The sequence below is a fragment of the Macaca fascicularis genome, chromosome 14, assembly GCF_037993035.2.
Source record: "Macaca fascicularis isolate 582-1 chromosome 14, T2T-MFA8v1.1".
In the NCBI taxonomy this organism is placed as follows: Eukaryota; Metazoa; Chordata; class Mammalia; order Primates; family Cercopithecidae; genus Macaca; species Macaca fascicularis.
In genome coordinates, this window is record NC_088388.1 from 126994097 (window position 1) to 127011624 (window position 17528).

At 43.6% G+C, this 17528-nt stretch overlaps 1 protein-coding gene across 16 annotated transcripts in view; it reads right to left on the reverse strand.

Moving 5' to 3' along the window:
• Positions 1-17528, reverse strand: part of ETS1 (ETS proto-oncogene 1, transcription factor) — a 168179-nt gene that overhangs the window by 14997 nt on the left and 135654 nt on the right. For 11 of the 16 annotated variants that reach the window (XM_045370772.3, XM_065529213.2, XM_045370778.3 and 8 more), the window contains 5 exons: positions 16651-16770; positions 15483-15683; positions 12246-12323; positions 11010-11258; positions 6384-6644 (listed from right to left, as the gene is read on the reverse strand). In XM_045370772.3, coding sequence (XP_045226707.1) covers positions 6384-6644; positions 11010-11258; positions 12246-12323; positions 15483-15683; positions 16651-16770 — 909 coding nt within the window. The remainder of the gene's footprint in view (positions 1-6383; positions 6645-11009; positions 11259-12245; positions 12324-15482; positions 15684-16650; positions 16771-17528) is intronic. The other 5 variants (XM_074015622.1, XM_045370781.3, XM_074015623.1 and 2 more) reach the window with 3 other exon arrangements.

Here is a 17528-nt window from a genome sequence, read left to right on the forward strand (position 1 = left end):
CAGCAGGGGAGGCCATTCAAGGAAAAGAAAGAAGTACCAAGGGGGCAAAAGCAGGGTCATCTGGGACACCTGGCAGGGCCTTTCCCAACAGAGGTGATGGGGAGTTTCCGAGGCCTGTTGTTTAAAGGCAGTGAAGACTGGTGTGGATGCCTCAGCAGCACGCTGGCTGCATTCTGCTCAATGGAAACATTTTGCTTCCTCCAAAGGTGGAGCTTCAAACTGGAGACAGAGTGGAATTCCAGAACAGTCACCACCCAATTCCATTATTTGTAGTGAGACTTTATTAAAGAAACAGTGACCCCAAAAATCTAAGGCTCAGAGACTCCTCCCCTAAAACAGGCAGTGGGCTACACCCAGAACAGAGGGGTCAGCCTGTGAGTCTTCTGGTATCCAAAATCCAGGCACCTCTAGGCCTCAGAGAGTTGTCAACGGCACCAGGGTTGGAGACATATTGTACAGGATGAATAGACCTCTTGTGTCCAAAGACTGCTTGCAAGGTATTACCACAGCTGAATCAAGACACTAAGGTAGTTCAGCCAGTTGCAATCTTCAAAAGCCACGACAGAAATAGGGAGTCACCACTTTCCACATTTTTAAAAAGACATTTAGAAAAAAAAAAAAAGTTCATAGTAAGGACGAATCCTTTTACCACGTGATCTTTTTCTACTGGTAGCAGATGATTAAGAAAAATTCATGCAAAACTAATTAGTTAGGAGGCAGAAACAGTGAAATTACTCACAGGCAATAGAAAAGAGCTTTGCCTCCCAACCAGTTCAAATCTTCCCGCGAATTCTCCTCCTCGATGCTCCAAAGTACTTTCCCATCAATCACATAACTGAGCAGCATGTGAGTCTACTGCTCCACGGAGATCCCCAGGTCCATGCCAGGCACCCCTTTAGGATCCACAGCTCAACCCAGCACAGTGAATGGAATCCCTGCCAGCGTCTCAGCTGCTGGCTGACATGAAGGCTCTATTGAAGCTGAGGGGGCTGCCAGTTTCCTGCAACTGGTTAATTACAGCAGCCTCTGAGCAACAGAGGGAAGACACTTTGTTTCCGCCCTTCTCATTCCCAAGCTCTTTTCCTCTTATCCAACCAGGGGCTGCCCGAGGATGCTCTACATTGAGACTGTGATGGCTTCAGCAAGCCTGGAAGCCAGTCGCGGCTTTGCCTGGCCTGCAGACCTCAGTGAAGCGCCCTGCCTTCTCGGGGCCTGACTTGAGCCAGTTTACACTGTCTCACGCAACAGCATTTACATGGAGAGACTTTGGATTCCAGAGCTTGGCTCCAGTAATCCCCCAAATTAAAAGGCTCTACACTGTTCCTAATCAACATGCCCACAGCACAAGTTCACACTGCACTAGTAACCTGCTTTTACTCTTTCCTTATCACTAACTTAGGCTCATACTAAAAGTTTCCTCAGTTGTTGTCTGTACCTGAATACGTTGAGATTATTTTGCAATCGAGCTTTCCTTCAGAAAACTGTGATTTCAGCTAATGCTGCCAAATCTCAGGTTTCATTCTGAATTGAAGGGCTTTGAAGCACTTCCTTTTGCAGTAAAGTTGTTTATCTTCAAAAACATGTTTTAGCAGTAGTTTTGGGTTACTGAACCCTAAAACTCAACTAAGAGCCAGAACCCTAAGGTTCTGGACTTGGCCCTGGGACTTTCTTATTGTGTGACTTTAGACTGGCTCTAAAGTCATCTATGAAATGACAAGAAGAGGATTTATTTCAGGGCAGAATCAATTTGAGAGGACCTAGAGGAGAATGTACGGGGCTTCTTTTTCTGCAAGACTAGTACCTTGTGTGTGTGTGTGTGTGTGTGTGTGTGTGTGTGATGTCTCACACACACAAAAAAACTTGGAGGTTGAATTCCAGATAGTCCCAAATTTAGTCTTAAGGAAACTGAAGGACTGCCTACTTATAAATCTGTGTAACACTATAAAACATAATTTCATTATGGTTAATGAATGGCTTTGGGTTTAGCCTTTTTCAGGCTCCTAGAAAACAAGAAAACCACTTCATTCATAATTGCAAATCAAAGACTGAGAACACACCTAGACATTGATAAGGGCATTACCACCAGACCTGCTCCAAAACAGCTACAGAAGTGATAGGACTCCTTATCTGTGGGTATGTCTGACAATCTGGAATGAAGTTCAATAAAGGTGATTTATAGGTCAATAATTCTGGACGGAAGCCAAGGCCAGCTCTCCTCCCTCCCACATACCCCTAACCCACATACACATAGTGTTCATTAGTGACAAGAGGCAGACAAGGTCCTAATCAGTCTAGGCAGGCAACTGCAATAACCAAGGAGTACTCTCATTCTCTAATATGAAGAAAAGATTTTCTATTCAGGTGAGACATTTGGTGCTTAAGATTCAATTCAGAAGCTACCTCTGTGCAGAATGCAGTTACATACATGGCCTTGAAGAAGTCATTTTTTTGTGCCTCAGTTTCATCATCTATGAAATGGGACTAGAGGGGTTGAGAGGAAGAGAGACTACTATGTGACAACCTACTATATTATTCTATACCTACTGAAACGGAAAAGCAAGAGGAAGAAGAGATGCCTATGTTTTTCAAGGACTTGGAAAGCGTTTTGCCTAGGTCTACAAAATGTATATAGAAAACATTGGGCTAGTTCTCTAGGACCGTGTTGTAATTAGAAGGGGTTCATAATGTATCTTCGAACAAAAGAAAATGGAGCTTTCTGATGGTATCAGTTTGATAACCGTAAACAGTTCACAGTAAGGTAAGGAGGTACATTTTGGCGGAAGCCAACATTGCATTTGATGTATTCTTAACTCAGCTAACAAGCAGGCTTTCAAGCCATGTTATCTGCCCCCGCATCTTGACCTAATTTAACAAGTTGCTATGGGAGCCCAGCGAAGGTTGATGCAATTTTCTTATCTTTGGAGGAAGAATGTAGCTGTGCAAGAGAATGTGAAAATTCAGTTTCTAACTGATTTCCACACTTACAGTGCAGTAAGAAAGACATCGTATCAGGAAGTAAAATGTATTCCTCTGGAGATGATATGGACAAAGACCCAGACTCCTGGTGCAACGGCAGGAAGATGATTCTCTTCCCAGCTTGGAGAATCTAAGCATGCACCCTTTAGTTCAGGCCAAGTAACAGTGATGTGGAGCTATGTGTACCCCTACTGTGTGGCCAAACATACTCTGGAGCAATCAAATTTTAAGGGAACATACGGAAAAGTTGAGCAGAACCTGAGCAAGTAAGTGTAACTTTTACAAGCAATAAAATGTATTGCCAACAAGTGTATACAATGATTTCTGCTGTCCATAGTACTGTGGCAAATTTCAGCTCCTCTTAACATGTCTGCAGAAAGCTAGACACCCATTTATAGGCACTCTAGTGACTGCCTCAGGTGGTGGACGAGGCTGTATGGGCACATTTCATCCGCTTCCCTATTCCCTAGGATGCATCTTAAATGAGGCTGGCGGGGGCACCATGAGGGTGTGAGATCACCCTCATAGGATGAGTCTGCAGTACAGGCAGGAGGTGTTCACCGGGTATCCACTAAAGGAAAAAAATAAACACTAAAATGTGGGTTGCTCCTCACATACCTAACAAATCCCAACTTTCATTCAGACCACAGTAATAGGAAAATCCAGTTCAAGTCTAAGGATTTTTAAAATATCTTGAATTCAAGGAGACAGTGAGCCCTCATATTCGCTTTTCTGCACTCAATATAAGCTCAGACATTTGCTGAAATAATTGAATTGTTATAATTGAGGGTTTTTCCCTCTATGTCTAGCACAATGTCCAGCATTCATTTATTTAATTAGTTGATTTAATTCAATTACATTTTCACAGATTTCCTGCCCCCGAGACAAGAATGAACACTTCTACTTCACTAAAAGTAGAAAACGGTAACAAGGTAAATTTGCCTAAAACCACACAGTGTGTTAGAGTTGGGAGGAAACACAGAGGACTTCTGTTTTCTGGACTATTATTCTCACCACCACATGAGACAGTATAAAAAAGTGAAATTGCAATGGTCAAGGAGAAAGAATTAAATGGCAAGATGCTTCAAAAACGTTTTTTTCATTAAAATGATTACTTCAGTCTTTGACACTTTTAAGTGATAATCACTACCCCTTTTCTTCTACTCACTAAATGTTTTACTCCCTTATCCCATGTCTGAAGAAAGAGAGAAAGGGAGAGAGAGAGAGAAAAGAAGGAAAGAAGGGAGGGAGGGAAGGAGGGAGGGAGGGAGGGAAGGAGGGAGGGAGGGAGGGAGGAAGGAAGGAAGGAAAGAAAAGGAGGGAGGGAGGGAAGGAGGGAGGGAGGGAGGGAGGAAGGGAGGAAAGGAAGGAAGAAGGGAGGGAGGGAGGGAAGGAAGGAAAGAAGAAGGGAGGGAGGGAGGGAAGGAAGGAAGAAGGGAGGGAGGAAGGAAGAAGGGAGGGAGGAAGGAAGGAAGGAAAGAAAAGGAGGGAGGGAGGAAGGAGGGAGGGAGGGAGGAAGGGAAGAAAGGAAGGAAGAAGGGAGGGAGGGAGGGAAGGAAGGAAGAGGGGAGGGAGGGAAGGAAGGAAGGAAGGAGGGAGGGAGGAAAGGAAGGAAGGAGGGAGGGAGGGAAGGAAGGAGGGAAGGAAGGAAGGAAGGAAGGAAGGAAGGAAGGAAGGAAGGAAGGAAGGAAGGAAGGAAGGAAGGAAGGAAGGGCAGAGGAGAGGGTGGGCAGGCAACTATCAATCTATCCAGACATAACTCAGACCTACAGCATAGTTTCCCCTGCACCACAAAAACAGAAGCAAGCACTGGCAGTTAGAGATAAAGTCTACCTCACAAGGCCACAAAGTCATTTTAGAGCTACCTCTGCCTTTCCTTTCTCTTCCCAATTAAGCAGCACGTCTCCCTTCCTTTATCACTATATTCAACTGCAGTCTAGTTCTTTAACCCCTAACAAGTATAACTGCATGAGCTGGCACTCTTGTACATCCTGAGAGTGACTTAATATACTTTTCCTCACCCCAGATGTTTCTAATGGAAATGAATATACTTCCTAATAATCTCCTTCCAGAGATGGGAAAGGACTCCCTTGAAAAGTAGTAAGTTCCTACATGCTAGCCATGTTCAAGCAAGACCACCGGGGTATTGTAGAAAGAATAAAGTAAGGGCCTTCGAGTTCCATTCCTGGCCTTGACCTTGTTGCTACCCCAACATGTAGACATAATTCCTGAGCACTACTCATGCAATGAACTGCACTGGGAGCTATGTGGAATGCAACATAAGAGAGACACTCCTGATCTCTGAAGAGGGAGTAAGTTTTCAAGCATTTGAGTTGTTTTCAAAGGTCACTGGTTTTCTTCGTAAAAGACCTAAGGCTTCCCTGAATGCAAAAATGAGGATTCAGCATACTCTAAAGATGAGACAGACACCTCAATAGAAACACAGATCTTGCTGTTTGTCATCATCCACACAAAGGGTCCCTACATGAAAACGCATCCAGAGTGGAGAGAATTATAAGAGAATAAAGGCCTAGACCACATCTGAGTAATCAAAGCTACTTTAAAATAAGCTCTACTCACGGTACACTTTCTAATTTTTAGAAAACACTAGAGAGATCTGATGATTAACACATTAATACTCCTTGGCTATTTCTCAGCTATACTCTCCACATGTTTTTCTGGTAAAGCAGCATGATGTGCTACAACCCATTTGAAGAAAGAATTGTTTTGCTCTACTACCAGAGTCTCAGTCAAAGCTCAAGCTCTCAACCTACATCTTCCTTTCTTTATGGCCTTTCTTCACTCATCACTGTCATAACTACAGCTTTCGCTCCTGGAAGAAAACTGCTGATAAAGTCGAGTGAGAGAAGGGGTCTTCTCTATAGGCCGGGATGGATGTGGACAGGGCACAGTGTCACTGAGGACACTGCTCCCACATTTGAACAGCTGGCCTAAGGAGAACGGTGCTGCAGAAGAGTCCAGTGTGGAGGCCATTCAGTTGTGCCTTTGAGAGATGCTACTGCTGATTTTGTATTGAGAAAGACCTCCCAGGAGCAGACCAGGAAAAATCCCCTGATGCCAGGCCACTAGATAGAGTTTCCAGGAACACCAAATCATCACAGTTCCCTTCCCCCAGACATGGAAAAACACCAAAATATAAGTTTCCTACCATTCTTGGAAATGATCCCTTTGAAGAGAATGATACTATTTGCTTCCAAAAATCAATGGCTATTCACAAGCAGAGTGGCTGGAGAGACTAAAGAATTCTTAGAGAGACTTCTCCCCGCTGCCCTGCAAAAGGGAGTCTGTCGTCGTCTCTGGTCAGAGGTGCACAGTGCCTTCCAGGAAGGATCCCACCCACAGAAACGTGCAGACGGAGTTGGCCTCAGCAGCGGGAGGGCGCCTACCTGTGTAGCCAGCTAGGGCAGCAGCAGGAATGACAGGCTTGTCCTTGTTGAGGTCAGCACGGTCCCGCACATAGTCCTTGAAGGTGCCCTTGGGCTTGTGGTTGGGCAGGGCAGCCGGATAGTCCTCTGAGTCGAAGCTGTCATAGGAGGGAACACGCTGCAGGCTGTTGAAAGATGACTGGCTGCTCCAGGACTGGGTGAGGCGATCACAACTATCGTAGCTCTCTATGCTTTCAAAAGAGTCCTGGCCCCCGAGTTTACCTGGAGGTAAAGGAGGAGGTAGGAAGAGGACAGGGGAGGAGGGAGTGGGAAAAAAAAAACTGTAAAAACCCTCTTATGGAGGACAGATTGCTAATCAGATCTGCAGGAGGGACAGAAGAAGGGAGAGGCGAGTGGGAACGGAAGCTTCAGGGGTCATGGGTTTACTCTGGGGAAAGGGGCTGCACCAGGCCACCATCTGAGGGTCCACGGCCACTCTGCTGCCTGGTTTGAGAACTCCAAGTACAGAGAGTCAGAGTCAAACGCTGCTCACATCTGTCAGAGTAATGCTTGGGTCCTCAAGAGTTCTAAAGCCAGAAATCTAGAAGCTGAGGATCACACATGTTATGATACGATTTCTGGCTGATGTTGTAGGCCCAGTGAATAAATGAAGAAATCGGAGCAATGTCAGGCTGAATTCCGCACTCCAACTCAAGCCAATGAGATGATTTCAAAAGGCCCAGTTTGGAAAATATTTTGGTCATAAGAAAAAAGAATCCCATTAGACTAAGAGCAGATTAGCCTTTTCTGACCTTGGAACTAAAGTGCTATTTTCTTAGCATTTTTCCCAAATACTATTTTAACATAAAATACATGAACTGACCCTATGCCTTTTCAAATAGAGTAAGATGGTATAAGATGCTTTTCCCAAGAGATTTTAAAATATCACACACACTATTACTCTTCTAAACAGAAAACCATATTCTTTATCCTCTCCAAGTAAAATTATGTATTGAAATTTAAACTTCATTGGAAAAGTATAGGCAATACTTAAATGGTTTATTAAAGAGTTAAGGTCCACAGTAGTGTCAGAAATCCTTTACTGTGTGAGTTGCTTAAGGCATTCTTAACTGACCACAAGATCATGCAAGTTCATTAATTTCCCAAACCAGGTTATAAACAGCTGCTATGATTGCACAATAGCTCCTGGAGAAATTTCCATTGGTAAAAATGCCACTAAAAAGGAGGCTAGCAAAAAAAAAAAAAAAAAAAAAATGTTTTAGAGGAAAACAAATGCATCTAAGAGCTAAAAAGGCTCACAGGAATGGTTTTTATATGCAACTTTCAGATACTTTTCAAGTAACCTAAGTTAAATCATGGGAGACTAGATGGTCACCTCAATTCAGCACAGGCCAAAAGGCAAAGGGATGTGACAAATATTTACATAGAAATATCCGTAAATCAACTCTTAATTGTTCAGAGGTGATTGATCTATAAATTTCAAATCCCAGAATAAGGCTGACTCATACAATTTCATATTAGTGTGCTCCCAATGTATTTTCCTCTCCATGACAGTGGAGATTGCTTAAAACAATAAAAATCAAACATGAACAGATGCCCAAACCTAAAGTAAGTATATAGGAAAAGATGTTGCTCCCAACATTGTTTAAAGATCCGGATAAAAGGCATTTGGCTGAGTGTGTACTTTCTGTAAAATCCACTGCTGTGGGTTTTCTCTACTTCCTGACCCCTCCAGAGCTGCTTTAAACAGAAAGGTGGTGTCATCCGTTTCATCTCATTCCTTCCTCCACTCATCCATTCACAGGAGGGTTATCTCGGGAAAGTAAACTGAAGAGCTTCATGGAGTTATCAGCCTGGCCCACCCAGTCCACTATCAAAAGGGCACCTCTTCATTCTTATTAAAAATGAATACATATTTCTTTATAATTCTTCCCCATTTACCCAGCAGAAAGTCATCTTTTTCACCTTTTTAGAAATAATCTAATTTTCTCTCAAGAAATTTACACTAAATGATTCAATGAAACAGCCTACAACCAGAATGTCAAAGCCTTGTTTTAGCAGAACAGGAAATTTTGTGGCATCTCATAAAAAGGTATTTGTTCATACCAGCTACTGATCTTCATGGCCATTTATTTTCTCTTTGAGACAAACATACCAAAAGCCTAAGAAGGAGAATTTATATTTTCATCAACACCCCACCAAGTTGATAGTATTTATGCTAAAGTCTCTCTGAAATGATTCCATCTCTATCAGCCAATTTTATACTTGGAGAAGAAGGAGATCACAATTTTCACAAGCAAGATAGTAGAGTTTCCAAGGACTCCCAATAAGCAAGGGGGCTAAACCAAGCCAGAACCAGTCTCTGGCAACCCCCCAAACATGAGGCAAATGCAACCCTGTTGAGAGTTGTGGTTTACAGCAGTAGGCAGCTTTCATTTTAGCTCGATTTCACAACCCTGGTGCTGGGAACCTTCATTTACGGGTATTTTCTCCAAAAATGGGTAGAATCCAACTGGATTAGACACTCAGTTATGCTGCGGTGCTCATGCAGGGAAACCTGTGTTCTCTAAACTGTCCACCAGCCAGACTTTCTGAGAAGGGCCTCGGCAAACTCCTTCCAAAGCTATCTGACTCCACTGAACAGACCTCAGAGCACTCAATACAGAAGATGGGACAGCACCCAGCCACCCACTGAGCAGACTCGTACAAAGACAGTCCTTAGGGCCCACATAAGTGGGGCATAGAAGCACTCTGTATGCTGTAATGCAGCCTGTGAATACTGTACTATGATTCGTATAAGTAACAATCGGTTAACAGGAATGCTTTCGGTCTAGACCAATCACAGCAGCTCAGATTCAATTGGCCCTCTGCATAGGCCCTGTCTGCAGCACTTCTAACATGCAGAAAACAGCCCTGCACAAAATGGTCTTCCCCTCAAGTTTTTGTGGCCTGAGCTTGGAGGGAGGGAAGAAGAGTGGAGCCAGAAAGAAATACCTCATGTATCTTTGTAAGGGTCACTTTTGGTCCATAGTCATTAGTTTGGGGTTGGAGGGGTGGCGGGGACCAAAACCAAGAACGAAGGAAAGGAGAGGGAGAAGAGACAATTACACAAATGCAAAGCCAGATGCAATTTCAAAACAATGTGACGGGAGGTCTACCCAAAGTTACAACATGGCCGAGCGCAAACCCACAGGCTTGGCCTCACCGTGTAGATGTACAGAAAGTCCCACAAGGAAGAAAGTCGTTTTAATACCGTGACCCCCCTGATAAAAGAGAAACACATATACACACACTCGTGTGTACGTATTTAAATAGACACGCACCCAAAAATAAAAAGAGTCAGAAAGGGGAAGGCCGACTGGTCCCACCCATCCCCTTCGGTCTGAAACACAAACACCCTGGGGCCTTAAGAAGGAAGATTAGGGGTTCTGATTTTGCAGGGACTTTCCCTCTGCAGGGCTTGCTGGTGATCCCTAGGCCTGCTGGGAGGAAGCGTGAGCCTGAATACTCGAAGAAGATGACACTGTGCAGGACCCACGATTCTTCAAAGTAAAGGTGCCACTGGGCTCTCCTCCAAGAGCCTCACAATAGGTACCACATACGGTCAGTCACTGAGCAGAAATCACTCATAGGCCAGCCCCAGCCTGCCATCCGACCCAAGCCCCACCTGTCAGCTTTCTCCCGTTCCTCTTCCCATTTATAATTCTTTCCCATTTACCCACCAGAAAAGTCATCTTTTTCACCTTTTTAGAAATCATCTAGCTCTTGCTAAATAGACAAACGCTTTCTTACAATAGACTGCATTTTTCTCAGAAACAAAACAATTTGGACACTTTACTAGGTAGGTTGTATCTCTGAGTGTTTATGTCCTGTTCCTAAAGATTGGGTGCATTTTACCTTTTTTGCTCTATGACAACCAGCTCTATTTTGAAACATTTTCTTCACTGACAGTGAACATTTTATCATTATTATAATAGTCATGTTAACAAAACTACCTTCTTTTGGAAACCCCTGGCCACCTCCTTCCCTGGTCCTCTAGCTAAATACACACTTTCACCACACTGCTGATGACTGGTTCCAAACAAACCGTTGGTTAACCATCTTGTGTCTTCCCAAACCAAAAAAGTCACAGGAGGCTAAAGATCCCAGGCTGGCCAGCAGAGGTCATTCCAGGTACCAAGCCAGGATCTACGGTCAGACCCAGGAGTCCTCTGGGAGGAGCACCAGGACACATGCTAAGCTCAAGGGTTTTCCAGGGTGGTCACTTGAACCATTTTTATTTGATTATGTCCTCCTCAAGGAAAATAGAGCATACCTTTCAAAGTGACCAAATTCAACCAGAGTTATTAACTGAGGGAAACATTTTGCCCAAGTAAGACATTTAATTTCTTAGATTGCCTGATTCTGATTTCACTGTGGACCCCATGGCCTTTGCCACAATAATGGACTTGGCTAAAACACCACGATGGAAAGTTCTTAGCATCTGGACACTCTAAGATGGGAAGGCTGAAACTGAGGAATCTACATGTCTAATAAATGAGAAAAAAAAAATGGAACCTGAAAACACTCACAGAGTCAGGTAATTCTTGTAAACCCAAGAGCTTTTAGAGAAGAAGTATGACCTACCACGACTGGCTCTCCCCATGCACATGTTGTCTGGGGTGACGACTTCTTGTTTGATAGCAAAGTAGTCGTTCTGCAAGGTGTCTGTCTGGAGAGGGTCCCGGAGAATGACTGAGGGGTAGTCGTTCTCATACTTGAGGGAGAGGAGCTCTTCCGAGCTGATGGGATGGAGCGTCTGATAGGACTCTGTGATGAAGCTGGGCTCTGAGAACTCGGATGGTGGAACACACTGGGCATGCTCGATACCATAGCCTGGAAACAAAGGGTTTGCAATTAAAGAGAGGAGAGATTTGTACTTAAAAAAAGCAGTTTTTCACCGCCTACAGAGGCCGTATGACGTGGAACAAGCTCCTTAGAGAATAAAGGGAAAATACTTTAAATCAGAAAGGCTTGGGTTTTTAACCTTGTCCACTACTAAATAGCTATGGCCCTTGACAAGATAATTGACTTCCTGACTTCACATTCTCATCTATAAAATGGGGGAGATTGCGATCTTTCCCGGAGCACTGCAATGAAGATGAAATGAGGATATAGGTAAAATGCCCACAACATTCCCCACACAATAAGCTCTTGACACAGGGTAGTTAACATCATTGTGTTACTGGAATAAAAATTGTAATCACGTAAAAAGATAAAATTAAAAAATAAAACCTGTTTAATATTCCCTTTAAAAGCAGAGCCATCAGATAAGATGCTCCTATATCTCAGAGCTTACATTAGTGCAACAGGCCTACAGCCATTCTTTCCCTCAGGCTATCTTTCAGTATGGTGGGGTATCTTACGCGAAAAAGGAGAAGGCTGTATTTCCTCTAATAGAATTTGAAGCTGCATAGCACACTCTTAAAGAAGGATTTTAGAGGAAATGCTGTCATCTCCACTAGTAAAAAGGAAACAACAAAGGCCAAGATCAAATTCCTAACCCAACCCTCTTTTGGCCATCATAGTGAACAGTACCAAATCAGAACAAAAGTTTAGGGGGTCCAGTTGCAGTCTCTCTGCATGACTTTCAGGTTGAAGGTATCAGAGAAGGATCTTAGTGTGTAGGAACTTGGTAGGTTAATGAAACATGTATATAGGTTGAAACTTGGTGCTTTGTGGAAAATAATAAAAGAAAGTAACAAAGAAGAGTCTACATCTAAGAAGATATTATTTTTGATAGAATTACTATGAAGAAGCCTGAGATCGACGGAGATAGGGGTCTTTTCCTAGTTTCCTATAAAGGAGTAGAAATGAACTTACTAATGAAGTAATCCGAGGTATAGCGGGATTCTGGATAGGTTGGGTTGACTCCATTAACTTGATATGGTTTCACATCCTCTGTAATGAACAGATAGGGAATGAACAACGAGGTCAATATTCAAGTCATGCTTGGCCTAAAAGGATCTTGGATGCAAAGACACAATGATCTCAACCCCTTTTCTAAGAAATCTGCATACTCATTAACTGAGTTGGTATCTGAGTCTATCCTGACTGTGACCTTGTCTAAACATGAGATCAAAAAAATATGACTAAAGTTATTATTTCAGTAGCTGCAAAATGGGATTTAGTATCTTGGAAAGAGAATCCATGAGTAATCTCTAAGGGCTGAGAAGGCATTCAGCATTCATTCTCAATGAATTCGTACTGCGTGTATGTCGACCACACTAGAGCCAAAGGCTTGAGTACATCACAGGTTAGCAGGATCAATCCCCAACCCCCAAACTGGTCAATTTCAAAACTTTTCAAAAATATATGGCAGTCTTCAGGCAGTAGATTTTATGTTCTCCATTTCCTCTAACAGATGTCTGGTTTTTGTTTTGTATTTTTCCCATTGCCCTCAGGTTTCAAGTTCAGGCCCAGACAAGAAGCAGGACACTGGTAAGGTGACTCCATTTGGTGAAATGTGACTGGGCTTGTATAAAGGGAGAGAAGAGCAACCCAACCAAGCTCCTGCCCAGATGCCAACTCCCCTAGGAAAAGGAGAGGAAGGGAGACAAAGTGCACCTGCGGACAGAAAGCTCTGCACAACACTGCAGTGAGCCTGGGATCCTCTAATTACCCTGGAACAAATGCCATGGCCTCCAATTCTTGTATGGAGTAGTCTGATTATATTTCACCGTAAGAATCTGACATAAAGAGAGTATGGGTTTGGGTTTTTCCTCAGGTATTTGATAGCTTGTTAGGAGCAAAGTCTGATGAGAAAACAAGTTTATGCCTGCACAGAAAAAACAGTTCCCAGTTGAGATAAAATGATTAAACTTTGCTTTAGCAGTTTATCAGATTGAAACATCCCCGTACCTCTGGCCTTCCACCCCACCCCAAACAGCTATGTTTTTTTGGTGCTGTGTTGCTTTAGTTTAGTTACAGAACAAAAGCTGTAGTCTCAGCACAAACATCATGCTCATCTCGTCAAGTAACTGAACCTGAAGAGGGAGAATTCTTTCTGCCTCTCTCAACAGAATATTGGGTGGGATGATAAGGCTTTTGCTCTCAAACATACTAACTTATATCCTAATTCTCTTAAATTTTCTTACATTCTTCCTTTACCCTAAGCGAGGCTAAACCAGTCTTAGGGGCCAAAAGGCCCCTGTGAGTCCACATTATTATACAAAAAGCACAGGATGGGATGTTAAATTTTAAGTTAAATAAAAATATATTGAGGCCAGGCATGGTGGCTCACACCTGTAATCCCAATGTTTTGGGAGGCCAAGGCGGGCAGATCACGAGGTCAAGAGATCAAGACCATCCTGGCCAACATGGTGAAGCCCCAACTCTACTAAAAATACAAAACGTAGCCGGGTGTGGTGGCACACACCTGTAGTCCCAGCTACTTGGGAGGGTGAGGCAGGAGAATCGCTTGAACCCGGGAGGCGCAGGTTGCAGTGAACTGAAATCGCGTGACTGCACTCCAGTCTGGTGACAGAGCGAGACTCTGTCTCAAAAAATAAATAAATAAAATAAAATAAACATGTATTGAAAGTTGAAATAAAATGAAGTTTAAGGAGATGAGTGATATTGAAGACATTGCTAGCCTGAGCTTCATTTTACAGACAAGGACAATAATAGGACTTGTCCTTACTATCTCACACGGTGATTTTGATAATCCAAAGAGAAAATGTATTTGAAAGCACTTTGGAAACAAGGAGACACAATAGAGATATTAATTGTAACTACAATCAGAGACAGGCTTAGATAGCCCAAAACACCTGGCAGCTCCACTGTGATAAATGGAGGAAAACAGCCTCTTAGTAAAATATATTGGGTTACACAGTCTGATGGAATCTGCTATTGTGTTTAGAAGTCAACAGTCCAGTCAGATCTGTTAGGAGCCTGCCATATCGTTTCCCTCTATAAACAGGCTGCTTATGTCAACACCTATGGGTGGGTGTCTGTGCACGGAGAACACGCCAGTGCTTTGGGGAAGCCTGTGCAACTGCCTGCCACCCTCGGGAAAAGCAGCCACAGAGAGACTCACCTAGTTCTTTCCTGTGTTCCTTTATGTCTTATTTTTTAACAGAAGGTGAAGAGAAGGAACAAAGATAACACTTTTGAGGACAGAGAAATCTAGTTTGGGTCTCTCTTGAGCACTGTAGAGTGGAATATATTCTTAAACAAAGGAAGGTATTATGTGGGCTAAAAGTGCTAATCCTGAGTTTTGCTCCCCTCCCCCAGCGTCTGTGCCAAGAGTTAGAGCTGGTGACCACAGGGAAAGGGTGGGCCTGGGTTAGAGAGGGCAATGGGCTTCTAGGCTTACAGTCAGCTGGAGGGCACTGCTGACTGCTGGTAACTGCAATTTATTTTAAGAAAAAATCAGAAAAATAAGGGCAAAAACACCCAAGTTTGCCGCCTGCTGCTGTTTCTATACTCAGCCAGGACTGTGGTACATGAGTCACTTGGTCCAAAAAGGTTGGAAGAGGCTGTTAGGGGAGGCCATGTCATTACAAGGTTGCAACACAGCGTCCTGATATAACCCCAGTTCCTGCTCCAGATGTAAAAGGTATGATGCACTACTGCAATTCCAATCCAGTTAGTGGGCAGAGAAATCTGTCTTATTAATATGCTCTCAGAAGCTAAGCTTTCCTGGGATGTGATCAGGTATTATGTGGCCATGCATCAAGGCAGTATGTATTAAGATTGCAGAAAAACACACACATACACAAACTATTCTTGGGTTGGCTGTGGGCACTGCTTGTTCAAACAGGGCATGGGTTTGAGATAAGGACCTGGATTAGAATGTTGCAATCCAAGAAGCTTCAGAGGTACAATCTTGCAGAAGATTAATATCTGGACCCCCAATATGTAGAAGAAAAAGAAATTAACACTCATCTAAGAGTACCTGCTATATGCTGAGCAGTGTACCAGGCACGTCCCCACATACGTCCTACAATAGGACGCCCACAGAGAAAGGCATCGACGTCCCACCATTAGGTGAGTCCCCTACCTGCTCTCACAGCAACCCCACATGACCTCCACCTCTCCCTGTTTCCACATATTTACCTTTCTGCAGGATCTCTAGATGTTCCCATAAGATGTCCCCAACAAAGTCTGGGGCCAGCTCGAGAAAGCAGTCTTTACCCAGGGCGCAGAGGGCTGCTCCGTTCATACAGAACTTCTGGAAGTCTACGCCTTTCAGGCTGAATTCATTCACAGCCCACATCACCCAGTCCCGAACATGGGTTTCTGTCCACTGCCGAGGGTCTGAGGAAAGAGGTCAGATGAAGATCCAGCAGGTCAGGCTTTTCACTCCTATCCAAGCCTCAGAGAGGACACTGAAGGAGCTGAACTTAGCTGAGAATGCTATCTTTATTCATCGAATGAGGAAGCACCAGCCTAGCCTGCACAGCGAGTGCCTTCCATAACCCTCCCCTCCACATTCAACATCTCTGCCTTCTCTATTTCACCAGCTCGGACGTCACTACTGCCAGCCAAAAAGTACCACGTGAGTATTCTCTGCCCTTGCAGGCAAAGATTTCCATGAATCTCCTCTTTCACTGCCTTATTCCCATTGGACTTTTTTAAAGCCCTGAACAAGAGAACAAATGGCTTCTTTAATAGCAATAATAACAAAAGATTGCTCATGCCTCTCCCTGCTCTTAACTTATAATATACTTGAGACTATTATTCTCAATTATTTTTTATCTTAGCCAATTATAGTGGTAATAATTGTAGCAATTAGTAGTAGTAAGTCATTCAAATGGCACTTGGTAATAACATTATTAGGTGCCTGTATTATACCAGATACTCTGCAAAGTCTGTACTTATGGTAAGCCATGCCTTGAGTAGCACTGTAATACTGATAACATGCAATCTTCATACATGACCTGAGGTTTAACCTGGCTCTACCAGCCAATGACGCTTAGACGTTCAGATGACAGCAGGTGTACTGCCCAACGTCAGAGCTGCTCCAAGAGATCCAGAAGTGATTTCAGTAAGCAGGCAAGTTTGAGGACCACTGTCCTCATACCAAGATGGCAGGGACAAGCCCAGGAGATGGGGCAGCCTCAGTATGTGTGTCATGATTGCCCTGACAGATGGCAGCCGTGGCCCATAGCTGCTGACTCCAATGTGTTTAGTGTAACGTCTGCCTCACACACTCCAGGTGAGAAAATGAGTCTTCCCAAAGGGTCTGACCCCAATCACTCTTTTTCCAACTACAAAATCATACCTTTGGGGATCCCCAGTCGTTGCTGTTCTTTAGTGAAACCACTGAAAGTAGCTTTTAATGCTTGAGACATCATTTCTTTGCTGCTCGGAGTTAATAGTGGGACATCTGCACATTCCATATCTGCAGGAAAAAAATTGCATATGAATAACAAAAATTACATAGGTAATGAACCACTCATAAAACATCACAAATGGGCTGTAAGAAGGCAAGCTGAGCAACAACTATGCTAGCAGCCTCACCAGAGCACCACAGCAGGACATTTTTTCTTTTTTTTTTTTTGAGAAAGAGTCTCACTCTGTTGCCCAGGCTGGAGTGCAGTGGCGTGACCTCAGCTCACTGCAACCTCTGCCTCCTGGGTTCAAGCCATTCTCCTGCCTCAGCATCCCGAGTAATTGGGACTACAGGCATGTGCCACCACGCCCGGCTAGTTTTTGTATGTTTAGTAGAGACGAGGTTTCACCACGTTGGCCAGTCTGGTCTCAAACTCCTGACCTCAGGTGATCCGCCTGTCTCAGCCTCCCAAAGTGCTGGAATTATAGGCATGAGCCTCTGTGCTGGCATGAGCAGGCAAAATGTAAGGGGCTTTCCACATTGTGCTAGGCCTAAAGTGTCCTGCATCACTGACAAACAAATATGTTTACTCTTCCTGAACACCTCTCCTAATTTATACACAGTCCCTGCTTGTCTTTCACATTTACCGAGAATATTAACGTTACCACATGCTTTAAGTTACCTAGGAAAAGGAAATAACAATATTCATTCATTCATTCAACAAATGGTTATCTAGCACTTGCTTTGTGCAAGGAGTCAAAGAAACAACAATGAACAATACAGAAATAGTCTCCACAGGCGCCAGCTATCTGATTCTTGCAGTAGAT